The sequence below is a fragment of the Anastrepha obliqua genome, chromosome 1 (assembly GCF_027943255.1).
Source record: "Anastrepha obliqua isolate idAnaObli1 chromosome 1, idAnaObli1_1.0, whole genome shotgun sequence".
NCBI classification, from domain to species: Eukaryota; Metazoa; Arthropoda; class Insecta; order Diptera; family Tephritidae; genus Anastrepha; species Anastrepha obliqua.
In genome coordinates this window covers 74,246,130-74,267,742 of record NC_072892.1, presented here as the reverse complement: position 1 = coordinate 74,267,742, position 21,613 = coordinate 74,246,130, and the positions used below count along the sequence as shown (strand labels likewise).

The window sequence follows — 21,613 nt, the reverse complement described above, 5'->3', positions numbered from 1 at the left end:
TTAACATTTCACTAAAATTCACCAAATATACACTCCCACGCGTGTTTGTACCGATTTTTATGCTAATATTCTAATTATATCTATTAAAATTAAATGCAAATTCATTTGCCTATGCAATCACATTCCAATTTTAAGCGCGAACAAAAAGAAGATTGGATTTACAACAGTATGGTGTTGCCGGATGCCTGCAAATGAAAACAAAAATTAAGTACTTGAGTTTAGTGTTAATGATGGAATGGGGGTTATTGTGCCTGCTTACTACATACACGCATATGACGTTTTAATTTTGGGTTCAATGGTTTTAACACGGAAAGGAGTTTTACGCAAAAATACTGTGCATTGCGTAGCCGGAGTTGGACTGATGAGGGTTATTTTTTTGAAGCGCGGTCGAAGGCCGCCCACGCTAAAAGGAGTTCTACGCAAAAATACTGTGGATTGCGTAGCCGGAGTCGGACTGATGAGGGTTATTTTTTTGAAGCGCGGCCGAAGGCCGCCTACGCGATAAGGAGTTCCACGCAAAAATATTGTGTTAATTAATTTAATTTAATTTTAATTACTTTATTATTTTTTGTGATACGCTTAATATCATTGTTTTTAAGTTTAAATGAGTTGTATGTTTTTATTTTTAAAATTATTTCTCAACTTTAAATTACAGCAAAAAATACTGCAGTTTTACAATGAACCTTCCACTGAACATCCCTGCGTGCGAACTTCGTTTTCATTTCAGGTGTATGGCAACACCAACTTTTCGCTAAATTATAGAACTTTAACATTAAATTACTTAAAAACTATAAGCCTCCGGCAGGTTCGGTTTTCAGTTGTAAGATGGGGATACACCCCTCTATCACTCCCTTTTTACCGTTTTTTCCAAAGCGATATACATTATACTAAATTTTAGCCACAATTTCTCCCAAACTTTCGGTGGAAACAGTTGACAGTTCTCCCAAACACAACTCCTGCAAACACGGTGTTTGCTTTTGGTGGAAACGTAATATTAGATACATAAACGAAACCCGTTCATATATACTCATGGAAAGTAATAATTTTAGACTACCACTGTTTAGAACAGAAGTTGATAAGAAAAATATATTATATAAAGGATTAAAATGTTTTAACAAGCTACCAACTCAAATAAAAAAATCTGTTAACATGAGCACTTTCAAGAGGCTGCTATTTAATCACTGTAAAATGTTGCCGATTGGATAGTGTTAAATTAATTCTTTCTTTTATTTCTCTTAAACTACATTAATAAACAACACTGTGCGGTGAACGAACTGAAGCAAAAATACAATGATTAAAAAGAGAAGAAACTATAATACTTTATCTTTTGTTCTGCTCTTTTTATATATGAAACCTATCTATTGAATTTGAAGATATTCGGTTATTTTTCTTTCATTCCGTTTTATAGCGTATACGAAGCAAGTGGTATCCTACAGTAGAGAACTAAATAAAAATTAAATATTTAAAACTACAAAAATATAGTGTCATTATTTGATGAAGCAACGTAATTCCCTATAGATAGAAACTAGGCCCTCCCTTTTCAAGCAGTGGGAATATGTATTAAAATAACTATGTTAAACTATAAATTACGCTGTAAAAACTTGATAACTGTAAACTATAATTTGTTTTATTGTACAAATATGTACCTATGTATGTGTAGGAATATTTTTACTGTACTACTTAGCGTATAAGTATATAAATGTATAAATTTGGTTTTAAGACGGTAAAAACTAAATAAATAAATAGCAAAGTATCAACATGAACAAACGGGCCAAAACTGAAATTTGGCTGATATTAAGACACAGTTAACAGAAGGTGTATATATGGGCAACGTGCGCTTTAGACTTTTTAGTTGGGCTGTAAGTTCCCCCACTAACCCAAGTAAATAGTCGGGTTGGTGGTGGATGCATATTGCAGACTAAATCGTTGTACAATTGCTTTCACAGGGTTAAATGTATCAATGCGAGATAGAACCCGCTACAAGATGCGGGTTACTATATAGTGTTAATATTACATGTATTGAAAGACGAGAAAGAATTACAAAGCAATGATTGGGTCCGTTCCGTCTACATTGATCGATTGTATACCCTATGGCCAGAAAAAAAAGAGGTTGTCTGTAAAGTCGGTTTACTGACGATAGTTTAACGTGATAACGTCATAAGAAAATACTGATTGAATGGTTGCATTTTTCAAAAGAAAATTTTAATTTTATTTGTTTGATAGATATTTTGTATGGATATAGAGAATGAGTTAACATTAACATAACATAATATACTTTAACATAACATAACATAACATAACATAACATAACATAACATAACATAACATAACACAACACAACACAACATAACATAACATAACATAACATAACATAACATAACATAACATAAATGCAAAAAAAACTGAATTTGGAGGATTTATATTGATTTGTGCTTTCACAATTTAACAGACGGCACTTTGTTTTCATTAGTTTGATTAGTTTAAATCTCACAAATCACAATATTACCAAGCCATTCCCTGAAACATTTAATTTTTCCTACTTTTGTTCGTTTTATTCGTTTGTTTTCAAAACTGAGATGACGTCAGACTTGTCAAAATCGCAAAAATAAAGTAATTGTTCTTTTAATAGCGCCACCAAGAACTCTATTCACCTTGGTTTTGAGGTATATTTGCCGCAAAATTAGGTACCTTTTTTTAAATTAGGTACCTTTTTTTCAATTAGGTACAAATTATAATGTTTAATGCTCATCACTGTTTCACCTTTCCCTTTCCAGCTGTGATCTCCTCGAACCATTCGCACATTTTATTGTAAGATTATATATTTATATTAACTCAATAAAATTAATAACGAAAATGTCAGAAAATGAAATTAATGGCACCGAAGAGGATGTTCAAGATAAAAAGCAAAAAAAACTAACACGACACGATGGCGGTGCAGCCGACCTGGAACGTGTGACGGATTATGCGGAGGAAAAAGAAATCTCTGCAGCGCACATATCCAGCGTAAGTGAACATAAGTAAATACGTGTTTTTTCCAGATGTAAATTATATTCAAATCTTTTAAATAGGCGGTGGAGCAAATTGGCAACAAGCGCAGCAAAGAAGATGAACGCAAGGTGGCTAAAGAGATAGAGCTGCAGAAGGTGAATGTTAAAAAAGAGGATATTGAACTGATTGTAAGTAAACGTGTTGTATTTATAAAGTATTTAATTTTTTTTCTTTTTAGATGAATGAAATGTTAATTACGCGCACTCAGGCAGAGAAAGTGCTTCGGGAACAAAGCGGCGATGTAGTTGCCGCGCTGGAAGCAATTATTGCCAATTAAATCTATGGTAATCGCTACATGAACCGCTTTATAAAATTGGAATTTTCGGTAGCTTTAATCCATGTTTTGTAAAAATAAATTAAATAATTGAATACGCCAAGTTAAAAATTCCTAAATGTTGTTCCCAGTTTATTCTGATCGCAAATTACATACAAGGGTATGTTTACAATTAACGAACTATTATGGTCGTCACCAGTTTCTCAACTGAATACTAATAGCATAAAACAATGTCCTTTTTTAGCAAAATCGCTGAAGTTGTAATCCTTGACCGGATTGAAATCTGGGTTGTTCCAGTTCCATGCAACCTTTAAATCGGTTCTTTGACTTTCTCTACTACCTGAAAGAGATAGAAGTTACTCTTTTCTAGGCCACGACACTGCTATGGGCTTACAAATATAGAAGCTGCCCCTTTTCTGGCCAATTTATATCTTCCATTTCGTTCCCAGTAATTCCTAGATAAGATTAAATGACTGCCCTTGCGAAGGGCCCACTTGAACAAAATTTTAAAATTTGTCCGTTCTGATACCATACAGAGGAAAAATCCAGGATTTGGATCAGAGGATAAGGACCAACGAGTGGCGATTTACGCTTGTGTTAACCGCTTCAAGCTGCTGATTAATTTCACCAGACTTGTGATTTTTAAACCCGCCATATCCGCTGGTGTAGCGAAAAAGTGAGTGCTCAGATGTATAAACCTCAGGCCGGCAGGAGCAGGGCAGCTGATATGATTCCAACTCATCCTCCAGACAGCTTCTGCAGAAAGGGCTTGAAGCAATGCCAAGTGCCGTGGAACTCTAGGGACCCAACGACCCATAGGTCGTTCCGGTAACGAAGAACCGAATCTGGGAGGAAAAAATTATTTTATAATATACTTCCCTTTAAAATTATGTCTAACAATTCTTGGTAAACAATTAAACCGACAAATTATATTTTACTATTGCATTTATTGCCAACTGTCCTGCCAAGTTAAATATATCATAGTAGCGACTTTATACTTTTGTTATACTATATATGTATGTAGTATATGTTGAATCAAATTTATTAAAATACGTACGTGCTAAATATTTATAAGAATACAAAAAATACCGTGACGTTAACTTGCACGCGCATTTTTAAAATATTTGCATGTTGTTGTATTCGGGTAGGACCTGCAATTCACCGAGCGGGTCTCAATGTAAAAGCTAGAAAATTTCAATCAGAATTACTCAGAAGTTGCCTCTCTGTATATCGTTATACTCGTGGATTGGTATACTTGACACTAACCCTGATTAAGCAACAACGCACGTATTTCAATTGTTTTTGTGTTTTTCTACAAAGCGTTTTAAATTATGAGGAAAATAGAAATAGAAACAATAACGAAGACAACAAATAAATTTACGTGCTTAAAACCAACTACGTATTTAAATAATTTTGTAAGTTGTCGCACGAAGGCATATTTATATTTTGCGCCTTTCGGAAAAGTTCGCGATCGCCAAAGGAGCGAGCTTTTGCCAACATAGAATCGCCTGAAAAAAAGGGTATTAACATATTTCATGAAGATCAAAATTAAGTTACTTACGGTAGTTGCGCTCACGACTGCAAGAATACTTAAGGTGATCTATGAAGTCCTCCTCCACGGATTCTTCCAAACGTCCAACTGAACCTTGATACTCGGCATGGAAATTATTCTTTACGTAGTACGGTACTTTCAAACGATTTGTTTCGCGCTTTACAGCATATTTACTTTGAAAAGAGCATTAAAATTTAAGTATTTACCATTTCCTTCTTTTTTAAATATAAACAGATGCACTCACTGTGATGGTGTTAAACTGTAAATTGGATCTGATATGAAGAACGAGGATATCATCGATAGGCCAATCAATAGCAATATAGGCAAAAAGTTGATCAACGCCGAGGAATTCGATTGATGCTGATAATATAGCGATAAACACATAAATAAAGTTAACTTGTTCGGACTCAAAATTCACACTTACTTCGCCATCATCTCGATGTTGTTGCCGACGTCGTTGTTGACGCATGTACACATTCTGTTGAGCAAACCCGCCACCAAAGAACATATTGAAAAGATCTTCAGGACTCACTTCGGCCTGAAAACCGCGTGCATATGCATATTCATAAGTGTCTCGGCGCACACCGTGACCACTGGAGTGTGTCTCATTTATACCATATAGATCATATTGTTTACGTTTTTCAGCGTCCGTGAGTACCGCCGCAGCATTTCCAACAGCTTTGAACGCATCTGAAGCCCCGGGTGCTTTATTTTTGTCAGGATGCAGAAGCAATGCCAGTTTTTTATAGGATTTTTTAATTTCAGAATCTGTGGCTTCTTTAGAAACGCTTAAAATCTCGTAGTAATTGCGGCAACTAAAAAAAAGAAAAACGGTCGTTTTGAGTCAACCAGAACAACAAATCAAAATAGGTACCTTTTAACTTTACGCACTGCATCTAGTTGATCCTTTGAATACTCTGGTTCCGCATGACGCGAGTCAGAGTTTTTGCGCTTACGTGGCCCATCATTATCTGCATTTTCCCCAGACGCTGAGTGATTGAGACTTGCACTATTGCTGGTTTTCTCTGCACCAGTGGTTGTGCCAGACTTCACTTTAGCCAGTAACTCTATTCATAGTTAAATAATAAAAATTTATATGGAATTGATGTATTATTTTTCAGATAATATAATAGAGTTCGACGATTACATGATTTTCAACTGTTACCCTCTCACCTTTAGCGCGTTGTGTGGGAAACAATTTTTCGGCTTTTAGTAAAAACTTCTCGGCTTTCTCGATTTTACCTTCCGAAAATGATTGCACAGCTATGTCAATACAGCGGTGCGCTTCGTCTTTATTGCCGTCCATTTATGTTGATACTAGACAGCTTTGTTTTCTTAAGTAATTCAAACACAATTATTGATATACGGCCGACGTGCACGATTACTTGCTAAATTAACTGCACAGCACACCCTGCGCGACGAGTACTCTCCTTGGAAATTGTAGCTATTATGGGTGTTAAAAAGCCTGTATCGAGGTTTTCGAACAAACTTAAAAATTCTCCCACGCTACTTTTTTTATCTGCAACCAAAAAATTGTATTAGTTCTCCCATTTTAAAAATATTTTTCTTTTCTTTACATCTTTTAAAGTTCCTCCTTTGTAAATTTTCTTGATAGTGCTAATGAAAATTTCGTTTTATCACATCACTTTTTTATTTTCTTTTCCTTTACATTCCTAGTCAACAGGGTTGATTTATTTGCTTCGACTATCGATTTTCAAGAATATACAAATTAGGTTTATCTCAAAGAATTAAAAAAAAACCTTATGTTCCTGGAGACACCAACAAATACATTCATTTTAAATAAACCAGATTTGCGTTATCTGCTCAATAAATTGATTAATAATAGTTCACATAAATTTTTCGTGCTTAACTCCTAATCCGTAATTAAAAAGCGAGATTACCCATACAAAATTTTTCTTCCGAAATCTGAGATTATAAAATAATCCTAGATTATTACCATACTTTTTCACATACAACCCTGTGTTATCGATTATTATTTTTACGAATGTAAGGAGAAACGTCAGAGTAAAAACTAAATAAAACAGATGCCGGCAATAAATACAGGTTTGTGTCGATTTACACACGGAGACATCTGGAAGGAAGACCCTGGAAATTCTCTTTTAATCGCCCCTATTATGATTTCAATATTGCCAAGAACAATGTTGATGTTCACGAATCGGTATCAGCGTTGTCAATATCTGTAACTATCGATAGGTATTGCCAGCTTGTTGGTATCGGCTAATGCAACATTGTTATTAAATTGACATATGTTGACACAAAATTTGACGACATAGTTTTTGACAGCGACAGTAATAAAATTTGTAAGTTAATCTGTTTTGCTAAAGTGGTGCGTTCTTTAAATAATTAAATTTAGGAAAATGGTTAAGATAACAAACCCCAATCAATTTTCGGAGCTACTTGCAGAATTGGAAAAAATTCCTACCCTTCCCGAAGGTTTTAATGGGGGGACAGTACCTTTTTATTTTAAAGAGCAATGGCAACATACATATAGCAACAAAGTTAAATGCTCTAGGGCCACAATTAAAATATGGCGACGGTTGGCAAAGGGTATAAAGTTCATAGGTTTTAGGAAACTTTTTCCAACTTATTTAATTTCAAGGTATGGAGAGATCTTAAGTGCAAGGTTAAACGAAAAATGGTTCACAACAAGGTTCGGTTTACTGACGATAGTTTAACGTGACAACGTCATAAGAAAATACTGATGGAATGGTTGCATTTTTTCAAAAGAAAATTTTAATTTTATTTGCTTGATAGATATTTTGTATGGATATAGAGAAGGAGGTAAATGGAACCGCAATGGAATTGATCAAGTTACATTTACACAAACGTGAAAAATTACAAAACATTTATCAAATTCATGAAAGATATGTTCAATTTCGATTGTGCATCAGACGTTAATAAGCCAACAACACTAAGAGGCACCATCATCGATTTGACTTTTTCAAGACACATTACACTAGAAGCACTCCCTTACATTTCCTACTTTTGCTATCATCGTCCTATTCTCAACAGAGAAATGGTTTATTACCATGCACACAACAACAAGGCATATGCAAATCCAAATATGTGAATTTATATACGTATGCGTAAATACATACATATATATGCTCACTCAAGTAGGAAAGAGCCAGATGTCGAACGTTGGCGAACGCGGGGGTCGATTGAGCCTCCGCGCTCTCGCTTGCAGTTCAAGCAAGGTAACGACGCATGAGCAAGATAACGACGCAATTTTTGGCGCGTGCAGCCGGCTACATCGAATTATAAGACGCGTTTCCACGACAGTCGGTTCTACGTTACCGAAACGACCCGGATTTATATCCGGCCAAGGACTGTCACTCCAGCAGCATTCCCCGTATGTACATAAGTATGAGGAATGTTTATGCTGCTACAACAACAACAACAATTATAAGACGTTATCACGTCAAAAAAAGACTGTTTTGCTTCAGTATTTTCTTTTTCAGACATTTCGAAATTTATGAACACTGGACAAATTATTCTCTCCAATACTTCAAGAGTTTCAGCCAATATTGCGCAGACGGTGTGTTGTGATAAGACCAAATTGAAATCATTTCCCACGCTTAGTTGTTAAGATCTTTGCGCGAAAAAACGCAATGTTGTTGCTAATTTTAGTTGGTTACTGATGAATGTTGATCGTTTCTCAATTTTTATAGACGGCTCTATTTTCTCCAGGATAAATTTAAATGCTGGCTTACTTATTCGAAAGGAATCTACAAATCTAAAACAAATGAAATATATGCAGTCTTGATTAGAATTCAACATTAACATTGTTCCATAACTTTTTTAAATTATATATACTTTACTAGCAAAAATACTCGTAATCGTGCAATTCCCAAGCAGCGTTCGGAGGCTTGTCATCGTTGTTATCTTCTGTTTAATTGAAAACCAACACATATATCAGAACTTTCTCTCACAAAAGAAGAAAACAAATGAAGCAAATGTCAAAAATTGCTTTAAGATTGAAAATACGAATAAGAAGCACAAAGCATGTATATGCCAGTATGGGAGACAAATTCCCTTTTCTCGGCTGAAGAAAAAACAGCTGATTGTGAATTTTGCAGGTAATCTGCCATATGTGAACGGGTGGATTAGTTTTGTAGAGCTGTTACTAATTACCGTATGTGTGAACGTACTTTAAGATGAAAGGCATATTAAATATTTTTTTTAGTTTGCAGAAGTCATTCTTTTCTTCATTATTTTCCAAGATCAAAGAAGAAAAATGGTTTTAATAATTGCCGCGGCTTTAATATTAATATAATACATACATATTCATATTTTTTGTGTCGTTTTACAGGCGCGTACACCCCTTTTGGGTGTTTGGCCAAGCTCCTCCTTCTATTTTTGGCGTGCGTCTTGATGTTGTTCCACAAATGAAGGATCCTACTGTTTCAAGCCGATTCCGAAAGGCAGATATTTTTTTTATTAGGAGCTTTTTTATGGCAGAAATACACTCGGAGTTTTGCCATTGCCTGCCATGGGGCGGTCGCTAGTAGCAAATACTTTTTCTGAATTTGGGTATTTCACCGAGATTCGAACCTACGTTCTCTCTGAATTCCGAATGGACCCGTTCAGCTACGGCGGCCGCACACAGATATACATTTGCTTTATTACCAAGAACAAAATTTTTTTTTCAGCAAAGCTGGTTTGTGAATTAATTTTTACGAATCAGTGAAACATTTTATGCAAACTTTGAATTTGTGTGAAGTTTTCAAGTTAAGTCAAGTCAAGTTAAGTCAATATAAAAATCCACTTAGAACATGAGTGGTCATCGATGCAAGAAAAACCTGCAACACTTAAATCAGAAGCAAAAGAAAAATAAATTAATAATAAGTACAATTTTGCGAAATCAATATCTTAAGATTAAATATTATGAAACAAATTTTGGATTGGATTTTCATTTAATGTTGTTATTGTTGTAATTCCTGACTTCATTTTGCGAAAGCCTGTAGAAGTTTTATTTAGCGTGTTTTCTTGGGTTATTCAGCTCAATGTCCCGATCAGGAACGATCCTCACAATTTTTATTGGTATTGGCAGCACTGGTAGAAAACTCTCTTTTTGAACGTGACAGCATTGAAGATAACAATAATAGAAGATGAAAGAACTGTAAGTGATACACATTTTCAGGAATTTGAATTGAAAATAGCTGCAGGTAATAGTCTGCAAAAAAAAAACTTTATTCGTACCTCATATATCTTCATGTTTATGTATACTTTTACGTTTTAGTGATACCAATTACAAAAGGTTGTGCTGCCAAACTACCAAATACAAGAGGAACAGAAGGGACCACAAATCGAACCTAAATTGTTATAGTATTTGCGTGGAGAATTTGTATCCAAATGCCGACTATTTACTTATTGCAACACAGCTGTTAAGTGGCCACATATAAATGACGTTCTGGTAGCGGAATTGACAATTTGCCGAGAACTATTACAATCTAATCGATTCTCATCAAAACTTAAAATCGATATTAAAAAAAAATGTACAATTCGCAATCGTTTGTTAAATACTGGCAGCTCTGGCCAAACTTTCCTATCGACGTCGTCTCGTCTCATTGCCTCCGCGAAAATAACGACTTTGTGGTGAAATTTTAGATGTTTGCATGCGAAAAACACTTGCAAACATCACAACATCTACAATAAGTTATACTTTTCGAGCGGTTCAAATGCAGTGCCAACGAAATTATGCATAATTAAAGGTATAATGTGTTGTGAAAAAGTGCACTAACTTGGAATTCTACCGCCGCCGTCATTCTTGCAAAGGCCGTCTCCGTTTTTCGTGACGCCGCTGTCGCAGTTGACGTCGCTGTTTGCTGGTAATTTCAGTTAGGTTTTTTATGCGATTCTGGTTCAATCGAATTTGCATTGGTTGGCGCGAGTATTACTTGTAGTAGTGAGAATTCTAATAATAAAAGTTGCTTTTTACTTGTTTAAAGTATACTGCAAAGTGGCCAAGAAGACAACATAAAAAAATTACAGACAAATTTTCCAAAAGGATTATTTCGGCTGCGTTATTGAATAGTATATAAAAATAAAAACAAACAAATACCCGAGACAGTCATCTCGTTCTAACAAATGCTTCTACGCGGGTTAAACCAACATAGTCGTCGGAGCGAAAACGTGTTGTATTTGTAATGTGTGATTAAAATATTGAAGAAAATTTTTCAAATAATTGACCAATTTTTGTGACAAGGTAGGTTAAATTTTTATTGTTTTCCTTTAAATAATGTAGATTCATATCCATTATCAATGAGTATATATCCTAAGTATCAGTTGGCTGCTCAATGTGGTTTGCCGGTGTAGGGTACACAAGATACACTTGGGCCTGCTTTCGAGCGTGAAAACATCTTTTTGGTTAATTTGCAAATTTTCATCTAATACCGATATTAATCAATATAATTTAATAATACGTTCACATATACATAAGTAGATGATCTACTTTTTCGTGCTTAAGTCCCAGTCCGTAATTGAAAAGCGAGATTTCCCATACAAAATTTCTCTCCCACAGTAAAAACTAAATGAAATGGATGCTGGCTATGAAAAGAGGTTTGTAGGCATAATTCTAATTAAACTTTTGTTAGACATTATTAATTATGCAGTTATATTATAGAGAAAAGCGTTTGACCATTGAAGCTTTGGCCTTTATGACTTATTATAAAATGTTATATGGAATTCCGCATGTATGTATATTGCTGCCATCATTTTTTGATCCTCAGTAGACATTGTTTCCGGATTTACTCCAACAATCTATTACTAGCAGCCAATCGCGCAAAAACTCCAAAATATTCAACCAAACCAATTTCTATGAAGAAAAACCTTTCAAAACAGAATGACAGCTGATTGTCAATTTTGCAGGTAATCTGCCATATGTGAACCGGTCGATTAATTTTGTGGATGTATTGCTAATTGCTGTATATGTGAACGCACTTTAACCGAATCAAAAGAGGTTTCCACGACAGTCGGTTCTACGTTATCGAAACGACCCGGATTTATATCCGGCCAAGGACTGTCACTTCAGCAGCATTCCCCGTATGTACATAAGTATGGGGAATGTTTATGCTGCTACAACAACAACAGCAAGGTTATTTATCGATTTATTAATATACTTACATATATTTTCATTTAACTTTTATACACAGCCGAGAAAAACAAAATTCATTACATTTTGTATCCTCCAGTTAGCGTCTTATCTGTTAAAAACAGTGCATCGTTTACTTTCACGAGCGATGAAATCCAGATGGCCATGAGGAAGGTAAGTCTTTTTGATCTCCACTCGATAATAACATGTCGAGGTCAAATGTTTATCTATCCCATGTCAACCGGGTTTACAGACCATGAGCAGCCGCTGGCCTAGTTAGCGCTTTGAACCCCAAACGTTCTTTGCGTCACGTCATTCCCATGGCAGTCGGTTCTACATACCCGAATGACGCGGGTTTTTCCCGTCTAAAGGCTGTCGCCCCAGAAAATTAGCTCTGAACGCCACCACTCTATTATGTAGGCGTCGTTCTCACGACTGTTGGTTTTACGTTATCGGAATCTACTGTTTCGGGAATGTTTTTATTCTTACAATAACAACATTATCACTGAACAAACTATGCAGCAAGATTATTCAAAAATTGAACTGGAGCCTAACCCTGGAATCGATTCTCAAATAAGAATCAACTCTAACTCGATTAGATGCGACGGGTGGGGCCATCCTAAGACCTATCGGAGTCCGTTCGGTCGATGTCGATTTTTGGCACGCAAGCCTTTCCCACGGTTATCGGAACGATCCGGATTTGTATCCGGTCAAGGATTGTCATTCCAGTAGCATTCCCCGTACATGTATGATTAATGTTTATGCTGCTACAACAACAACAATCTCCCAGTATACAGATATTCATCGGGAGTCGTTAACCCCCTTTATGAACTTCCGCTCCTGAAAGTCGTCATTGGAGTCCAACTATCATATATTGCAGACGAAGAGTTTGAGCTGCCTCGTTAAATCTGCGTTACCTTACACAATTATGTTCTCCATACTGTAGCAGAATTGATCCTGATATACTCAACATGTCTCTAATTTACGTGTCTCTGTAAGCCTACGCATTTTTCCTGTTGTTGTTGTTGTTGTTGTTTTTTTAACAGCATAGTTAGCCCTGTCAGTATAAGTATTTCATCGGTCGTCTTCGTCTAGCTCATCTAAGGGTAGGCCCAGGAAACATGCCGTTTCGACAGGTTGGGTCCAGAGGGAGAGGGGGGTTAGATGAGTCGGTTTGAGGGGGCATGTGAAGAGGTGGTTAGTGTCGTGCGGGGTACCTTCACATGCCGGACATGTGTTTGGTATGTCGGGGTCAATTCTGGATATGTAGGAGTTTGACCTGCTACAATATCCAGAACGTAATTGTGCCAATGTTACACGAGTCTCACGGGGAAGCTGGAGCTCTTCATCTGCGATAGGTGGTGGTTGGACTCCGATTACGGCATTCACAGGACGGGAGTTCATGAAGGTAGTAACGGTCTCCCGGTGAATGTCGTTTATTGACTGTCTAAATACTGTCCGGTCCAGTAGGTTTCGGTCAATTTTGTCCTGGAGTTCGTCAGCGTAGTCTAGGAGGTGTCTCCTGACGTGCCTGGGAGGCGGCTCAGCAGTAACACCCAGCGGTAACACCCCAGCAGGAACTGCTTGCTGAGCAGTTTGTTGTGCTCCGCTACTGGGAGCATTTGTGCCTCGTTGTGAAGATGTTGGATGGGTGACATCAGGAGGCACCCGGTCGCGGTCCGAATGGCGCATTTTGACATGTCTGTAGCTTTGTCCACTGCGAATCACTAGTTCCAGGCGACCAGACAGGCGCAGCATAGTTTAGAACCGGCCGGCCAATTGCCTTAAATGTCGAAAGCAACAGTTCTTTGTCTTTACCCCAAGTGCTGCCGGCCAGCGATTTGGGGACCTTATTGCAATTTTGGACTTTTGTGGCAATTGCGGTTGTATGCGCAGAGAAGGAGAGCAAGCTGTCAAAGGTTACACCCAAAATTTTGGGGTTATTTACAGTCGGAATTGGTGTGTCGTCGATTTTTACCTTAAGGGACAGCTTGACCTCCTTTGTCCAGGTGGTGAAAAGGGTCGCCGTGGACTTGGTGGGGGAAAGTTGGAGATTCCTCGCAGTGAAAAAGCGAGAAAGGTCGGTGAGGTAGTTGTTCACTTTGGAACACAGCCAGGGAAACTCCCGCTGGTGGTTGGGGGAGCTTCGAGATGTAGAAGTTAAAAAGCAAGGGACACCACCCTGCGGTACGCCTTGCTTAATCTTCCTCTGCTTTGATATTTGATCTCGAAAAATCACTGACGAGTGCCGACCGCTCAGGTAGTTCGCGGACCACCTCTTCAGCCCTGGCGGGAGTGTCGACTGATAAATATCATCTAGTAGCGTGGAATGACTGACTGTGTCGAAAGCCTTCTTCAGATCCAACGCTACTAGGACAGTCCTCTCGCAGGGGCGGTTTTGGTTAAGCCCGCGGTTTATCTGGGCGTTTATGGCGGTGAGTGCAGTGGTGGTGATATGCACTCGTCGGAAACCGTGCTGATGTGGGGCTGGGGTCAGGTGTTTCCTGAATAGTGGGAGTAGGAGGGCTTCCAGTGTCTTCACTACTGGGGAAAGGAGAGTTATCGGCCGATAAGACTTCCCTTGGTTGGCGGGTTTCCCAGGTTTCAATAGTGGGACCACTCTCCCTGCTTTCTACTTGTCAGGGATGATGAGAGTGGCCAGGGACAAATTGAAGACCCTTGTGAGGAATCCTACTCCCAGGGGTCCCAGATGCTTCAGCATCGGCGCGTTTAATCCGTCAGGGCCAATGGCTTTCGATAATTTCGACTTGTTGATGGCCCCCTGAACCTCATCACCGGAGAAAGTAAGTGGCGCACTGTCGTTCGTCAGTTTGTGCAGCCTTCTGGTAACACGACGTTTGGTTCTGTCGCCCGGAGGATGCAGTATGAACAGTCGGCTAAAATAGCTCGCGCATCTCTTCGGGTCCGACGAAGTACAACCGTTGAAGGTGATAGCCACCTTGTCGTTGTGCTTCGTCGGGTTCGACAGGGACCTAACGGTGGACCAGAGCTTACTCACCCCGGAGGTGAGGTTACAGGTCTTCAGGTGCTCAACCCATTTAGTCCGCTTATGGTGATTTACCAGTTGCCGGATCTCCAAATTGAGATCCCTTATGCGGGGATCCCCGGGATCGGCCTGGCGTAGGTGGTCACGCTCATTTGCTAAACTGGCTGCTTCGGCTGGGAAATGAGGACGGATGTCCTTATAACTTCCAGCTGGAATGAAGCGAGCCGCAGCAGCTGTGAGCACCTTGCGGAATGCGCGTTCGCCCACGCGCACATCAGTGGGGATGGGAAGAGCGGCGAAGATGTCCTCGGCGAATTCCGTGACGCCGGCCCAATTAGCTTTTTTAAAGTTAAAATAGGACCGGTGATTCGCGGAAACGAAGTCGGCAGGTCTCTCAATCGAGACGATAATGGGCAAATGGTCTGATGCAAGCGATAGCATAGGTCGCCACGTTATGCTATTTATCAGACCCGCGCTAGCTATTGTTAGGTCAGGCGAGCTGCTACAATTGCCCACTACCCTGGTGGGGGCGTCGTCGTTCACAGTGCTGAATGTCGAGTCGTCTATCTGCTCGGCCAATTGCTGTCCCCTACGATCATTTGGCAGGCTTGAATGCCAAAGATCGTGATGCGCATTAAAGTCACCTACAACCAATCGGTTTTCACCTCTGATGAGCGCACCTATATCAGGGTGATATCCTGCCGGGCAGCAAGTGACAGGGGGTATATATACGTTAAATATTTCGAGCTCGGAATCGCCTGACCGGACAGCTATGCCTTGACATTCTAAGGTGCTGTCCCTGCGGTCGATTCCTTCATCGATGAGACGATACTGCACTGTGTGGTGGACTATAAACGCTAGGCCACCACCATTGTCTCGCTCGCGATCGTGTCTGTGCACGTTATAGCCATCCCTGGTGATCAGAGATGACCTAGCGTGCAACTTTGTTTCTTGGACCGCAGCTATTTTAATACTGTGCCGGCTCATAAAGTCAACTATCTCGTCGACCTTACTCGTAATCCGTTGCAGTTAAACTGGAGAAGCTGGAAGCTTCTCGGTGAGGTCTGTGTAATCCGGGGGGTGAGGGACGCGTGGGGTTGTCTACGTTGGACCTGCTGCGCAATCCACTGTGGTTGTTGCGGCCTGATGGTGGTGGGCGGCCGCGCCTCCGGGGGCGGTAGTGGGTGCAGAGCTCTGCAGCAGGGGGCAACGTAGGCAGTTGTCCACTCACGGGTGGTGCGCAGGCCGGAACATCTCCGAAAATGGCACCAGCCATTGCAGGAATTGCATTGGACTGATACCAGATTCCGAGGTATTACGGTCTGACACACGGAACAGACTGTACGGGGGACCAGGAGCTGCTGGTTTGTCCCCGCACTGGGGTTGGAGCAGGAAGGGATGGGGGGGGGTTGAAGGGGAGTTGTGTTGCTCCGATAGGCTCCTCACCGTGGAGGTGTGGGTTGTGGTGGCGGTTGGTAGTGCCGGCCTATCAGGGGGTGTAGTAGCCGTGGAGGCATCAGACGCCTGCTGGCGGGAGCAACACGTGGCCACATACCGTGTGGACCACTCCCTGTGCGACTTAAGGCCTGAACAGGTCTTAAGGTGGCTCCACCCGTTGCACTTATTGCACCTAACCGAGGTGGAGTTCGGGTGAAGCCGTTTATGGCAGACGCAGCAGTAGAATACTTCTGGCCCAGGGTTGGATTCGACTCCAGCCTTGAGGAGAAGCATTTGGAGCAGGATTGCTGCGAGAGTTTGCTCCTGTGACGTAAGGGGTGGGGTGATATACGATACACTAGACAGGGCTAGTGTACTGGGGCGGCAGCCCTTGGTCGGGAAAAACCCGCAGCTTTTTCAGCATCGGCATGTTTAATCCGTCAGGGCCAATGGCTTTAGATGGTTTCATGAGTTTGATGGCCCCCTGAACCTCGTCGCTGGAGAAAGCAACCGGTGCACTGTTGTGTGTCAGTTTGAGCAGCCGTCTGGTGGTACAATGTTTGGATCTGTCGGCCGGAGGATGTAGAATAAATTGCCGGCTAAAGGAGCTCGCGCAGCTCTTCGGATCCGACGAAGTACGACCGTTGAAGGTGATATCCCCCTTGTCCTTCTGCTTCGCCGGGTTCGACAGGGACCTTACGGTGGACCAGAGCTTGCTCACACCAGAGGTGAAGTTGCAGGACTTCAGATGCTGTTCTCATTTAGTCCGCTTATGTCGGGTTACCAGTTGCCGGATCTCCGAATTGAGATCCTTTATTCGAGGATCCCCGGGATCGGCTTCACGTAGTCGATCACTCTCGTTCGCTAGAACAGCAGCTTCGTCTGGGACATTATGGAGTATGTCCCGGATCCGTCCAGCGGGTATGAAGCGAGCCGCGGCGGCTGTGATCACCTTGCGGAATGCGCGTTCGCCTGCGCGCGCATCGGTGGAATGGGTAGATCGGCAAAGATGTTCTAAGTAAATACCGCGAATCTGGTCCAATCAGGTTTGTTGAAGTTGATGTATGACCGCGCTGGGCAAGTGGTCTGATGCAAGCGATATCATAGGTCGCCAGGATATGCTATTTATCAGACCTGCTGCGATTGCCCACTACGCTAGTGGGGGCGTCGTTGTTATTGTAGCAGCATAAACATTCTCTATATATATGCATACAGGGAATGCTGCTGAAGTAACAGTCCTTGGCCGGATATGAATCCGGGTCGTTCCGGTTACGTAGAACCGACTGTCGTGCGAACGTAGGGGCGTCGTCGTTTACAGTGCTGAATGTCGAATCGTCTATCTGCTCTGCCAATAGCTGTCATTTGGCAGGCTTGAATGCCAAAGATCGTGATGCGCATTAAAGTCACCTACTACCAATCGGTTTTCACTCCTGATGAGCGCACCAATATCAGGGTGATATCCTGCCGAGCAGCGGGTGACAGGTGGTATTTAAATATTATGAATTTCGAGCTCGGAATGGTCTGACCGGACAGCTATATCTTGACATTCTAAGGTGCTGTCCCTGCGGTCGATGGCTTCATCGATGAGACGATACTGCACCGTGTGGTGGACTATGACCGCTAGGCCACCACCATTGTCTCGCCCGCGATCATGTCGTTGCACGTTAGAGCCATCCCTGGTGATCAGGGGGAGCTAGCATGCAGCTTGGTTTCTTGTACCGCATTTGCATTTGACTGATACCAGGTTCCGAGGTATTACGGTCTGACACACAGAACAGACAGGTTGGAGCAGAAGGGAATGGGATGGGCTGTGTTTGGGGAGTTGTGCTGCTCCGATAGGCTCCTTACCGTGGAGGTATTGGTTGTGGTGGCGGTTGGTAGTGCCGGCCTATCAGGGGGGGGTAGTAACCGCTCCTGCTGGCATGAGCAATACGTGTACATATACCGTGTGGACCACTCCCTATGAGACTTGAGGCTTGAACAGGTCTAACCGAGGTGGAGTTCGGGTGGCATATGCAGGAATAGAATACTTCTGGCCCAGAGTTGTATTCCACACCAGCCCTGAGGAGAAGTATTTGGAGCAAGATTGCTGCGAGGAGTTGCTCCTGTGACGTAAGAGGTGGGGTGATATACTGCTCACTAGACAGGGCTAGTTTACTGGGCGGCAGCCCTTGGTCGGGGAAAAATCCGAGTCATTCCGGTAGCATAGAACCGGCTGCCATGGGAATGATCGCTTCGAAATGCTGCTATCTGGTATGCAGTTGCGGGGACGACGCCTATCTGAACTCTTGGCAGAAACCAATCGGCTGCGAGCAAACCACCTGCATTCGCCATTCGTCGGCTCTATCTGGGTTCCATTCCGAAGTCAGTTGGAACTCATTGCCACTGGGGAACAGAACAACGCTAAACTTTCACAGATTTATGGCAATTCAGGGTACGTATGGCATACCACTACGTAAATAAAATCGCCCGCAAGTTTGTCACTAGCAGTGGTGTACAGGAACAACTCGACGAGCTAGCAAAGCAGATCGAGAAGTTTACTACACAGCAGCGTAACCACTCAACGTTGCGTAAACAGTCGTAAGCACCCAAACAAATTGACGAACGTGTCTCTCACACTATTCCAAAACTCAGGTGGCTTGTTTACGTATTCCTTGGCGAAAGCCATCCGCTTAAGTCGATTTACTCGCGATATGAAGGGTTTTTTTCGGGCCACTCTGCCGTGTAATCCGATTCTTTTTAGAATTTTTCTTACTGTATCTGGATGTACTTTCTTTTGGTATTTTACTTCTATGTCTTTTGAAAATTGGCTTGCTGTTAGTCGTGGATTAGACTTCACAAGAATAGTTATGTTGCGTTCTTCTCTTTCCGTCAGTTTTTTTGGACGCCCAGAACGAGGCTTAGACTCCAAACAATTCGTTTGCTTGAAGTTGTTTATCACTCTTTCGACCGAGGAGTATTGCCTCCCAACAATTTTCGCGGTTTCCCGATAGCTCTTACTATTTTGCCACAAACTTACAATGATTTTCCTTTCACCAATATCTATTTCTTTTCGCCTTTGGTCATTAGTAACAAAAAATGTATTTCTAATATCAATTTTTCCCTCTTTAGATTTGTTCTTAACCGCGTCAATTACATGAATGATTTAAAATTGAATTTAACGTAATTGCATGCAAATAATCGTCACTATTCGAAATGAACGCACACTTTTTCTGCTCAACCTATTTAAGTAACTGTACTACAATCCCGTTATCTGAACACGACGCAGCTCAAACTCCAAAAAATTTTGTTCATACCCTCTACGAATAATTTTCTTTGAAATAAGTGAAAAGAAATAACTAAAAGTTTTAAAATAAACACGATAAATTATTTTAATACTTTATAACAGTGGGTGCACGCAGACTTTTTCTACCATGTGTATGTATAAAATAAATAAAGGTTGTGTGGGATACAAAAGATTTTCTGGAAAGAACGAGTCCTCAAGTCGTCCGGTAACATCTGCGTTAATTGTGCGATTCGCTCCACTCGGCCGGCTTAGACGCCAAGTCACAAAATCCGCTGTATCTCCGAAAATAATTCGAATTTTGAATAATCCTTTGAAGGACATATTTTTGAAGGTCTAAACTTTGAAAATATGCGCAAAAAAATCGATTTTTTTTAAGTTCTAGACCAGAATACCCCCTTAAAAGCTCATTAAAATGTTTTTTCCAGATATTTAGCACTTCATTTCTATCACTCACTAAATCACCATTTTTGTTCTTGCAAGCCATCAATTTCGGTTGGAATTGGCTCGTGCGTGTCTTACCCTGCGGTATATAGATCTTGTTTGTTTATTGTGGAAATCTTGCTATAGTATTTCTAGTCCCCTTTTCATGTAATCTTTTTTCTTCTTTTTATACTTTTTTTTGGAGTCTTTTCTGCTTTCTTTATATTTGTGTAGGTTTCTTCGAGTACTGTTTTCGAGGCAGGCTTTTCTTGCTTCATTCTTTGCTTTATTGCTCTCTATATTCTGCGTCATACCATTCGTTGGTAATAACAGCTTTTTGGTTTCATTTGCAGCACTAAGAATGGCTTCTTTAAGACTGCTATTTTGATGTAAAAGGTGATTTTTTAAGAGCTATAGGAAAGTTTTTCAAAAGAACACACGTAAAATTCAGAAAAATATATGAAATTTTTATTTAAATCGATAGTACAATCCATATAATTTAATGTTTGAAGATTATTTCATGCAAATGTTGATCGCGACTGCGCTTCAAATGGTCCATCCGCTTAGTCCAATTTTGGCATACTCTTTCCAATGTTTCGGCCGGTATCTCACATATAAATGCTTTAATGTTGTCTTCCAATGCGTTAATTGAAGCAGGCTTGTCTGAATAGACATGAGCTTTAACATAGCCCCACAAAAAAATAATCTAAATTCGTTATATCGCATGATCTGGGTGGCCAATTGACAGGTTCACCGAACTCGCTTCTCAACAAGTCCATTGTTACGCGTGCTGTGTGGCATGTGGCACCGTCGTGCTGAAACCACGTGTCATGTAAGTCAAGCTCTTGCATTTAGGGCAAAAAAAAAGTTGGATATCATTTCACGGTAGCGCTCACCATTCACAGTTACGTTACGATTCGCAGTATCTTTGAAGAAGTACGGTCCAATGATACCTCCAGCCCATAAACCGCACCAAACTGTGACCTTTTCTGGATACATTGGTAGCTCTTGCAATTCTTCTGGCTGATCTTCACTCCAAAATACTCAAATCTCCTCCTCAAAAATAAGCTTCGACGCTGAACACAATTTTTCGATAAAAAAGTGGATATTCGGCCAACTTTCCAAGAGCCCATTCACCAAAAATTCTGCGTTGCGGTAGATCGTTCGGCTTCAATTCTTGCACCAGCTGTATTTTGAAAGGCATCACACCTAAATCCTTTCGCAAAATTTTCCACGTTGTTGAGTAACAGAGGCCCAATTGCTACGAACGGCTACGAATCGATAATTGATGGTCATCATTAACACTGGCCAATACAGCTGCGATATTTTCTTCAGTTCGTACTCTACGTAAGCGTGTTGATGTCCAATAATGTAAATTTGGTTCTAAATTTAGTCACAATAGCTCGAATAGCGGATTCAGTGGGTCGATTAAACTGACCATAAAATGGAAGAAGCGCGCGATAAACTTTCTTAAC

At 40.6% G+C, this 21,613-nt stretch overlaps 2 protein-coding genes and 1 long non-coding RNA gene across 3 annotated transcripts in view; 2 read left to right on the top strand and 1 right to left on the bottom strand.

The window, feature by feature from the left end:
* The first annotated feature begins 2,766 nt into the window (after positions 1-2,766).
* LOC129250162 (huntingtin-interacting protein K) lies at positions 2,767-3,441 on the top strand. Its single transcript, XM_054889803.1, has 3 exons — positions 2,767-3,003; positions 3,069-3,176; positions 3,227-3,441. The coding sequence occupies exons 1-3, from the start codon at positions 2,854-2,856 to the stop codon at positions 3,323-3,325; spliced, it is 357 nt and encodes a 118-aa protein (XP_054745778.1). The 5' UTR covers positions 2,767-2,853; the 3' UTR covers positions 3,326-3,441.
* Positions 3,442-4,249: 808 nt separating this feature from the next.
* Positions 4,250-6,575, bottom strand: LOC129253510 (dnaJ homolog subfamily B member 12). The gene is made up of 7 exons (XM_054891920.1): positions 6,452-6,575; positions 6,048-6,393; positions 5,749-5,941; positions 5,299-5,689; positions 5,119-5,234; positions 4,884-5,047; positions 4,250-4,830 (listed from the first exon to the last, which is right to left on the bottom strand). Exons 2-7 carry the CDS (start codon positions 6,178-6,180, stop codon positions 4,718-4,720), a joined length of 1,110 nt encoding a protein of 369 aa, XP_054747895.1. The 5' UTR covers positions 6,181-6,393; positions 6,452-6,575; the 3' UTR covers positions 4,250-4,717.
* A 3,833-nt stretch (positions 6,576-10,408) lies between these two features.
* Positions 10,409-21,613, top strand: part of LOC129236455 (uncharacterized) — a 111,716-nt gene continuing 100,511 nt past the window's right edge. Inside the window, exon 1 of the long non-coding RNA XR_008581669.1 lies at positions 10,409-11,103. This is a non-coding gene — a long non-coding RNA (uncharacterized LOC129236455). The remainder of the gene's footprint in view (positions 11,104-21,613) is intronic.

What these genes read in the sequence shown, in the direction of transcription:
- LOC129250162 (XM_054889803.1), top strand. Translation starts at nt 2,854, where the DNA reads ATGTCAGAAAATGAAATTAATGGCACCGAAGAGGATGTTCAAGATAAA. An exon ending in CTGCAGCGCACATATCCAGC is followed by an intron (nt 3,004 to 3,068) that starts GTAAGTGAACAT and finishes TCTTTTAAATAG; the next exon opens with GCGGTGGAGCAAATTGGCAA. An exon ending in AAGAGGATATTGAACTGATT is followed by an intron (nt 3,177 to 3,226) that starts GTAAGTAAACGT and finishes TTTTCTTTTTAG; the next exon opens with ATGAATGAAATGTTAATTAC.
- LOC129253510 (XM_054891920.1), bottom strand. Translation starts at nt 6,180, where the DNA reads ATGGACGGCAATAAAGACGAAGCGCACCGCTGTATTGACATAGCTGTG. An exon ending in TCCCACACAACGCGCTAAAG is followed by an intron (nt 5,942 to 6,047) that starts GTGAGAGGGTAA and finishes AACTATGAATAG; the next exon opens with AGTTACTGGCTAAAGTGAAG. An exon ending in AACATCGAGATGATGGCGAA is followed by an intron (nt 5,235 to 5,298) that starts GTAAGTGTGAAT and finishes CTATATTATCAG; the next exon opens with CATCAATCGAATTCCTCGGC.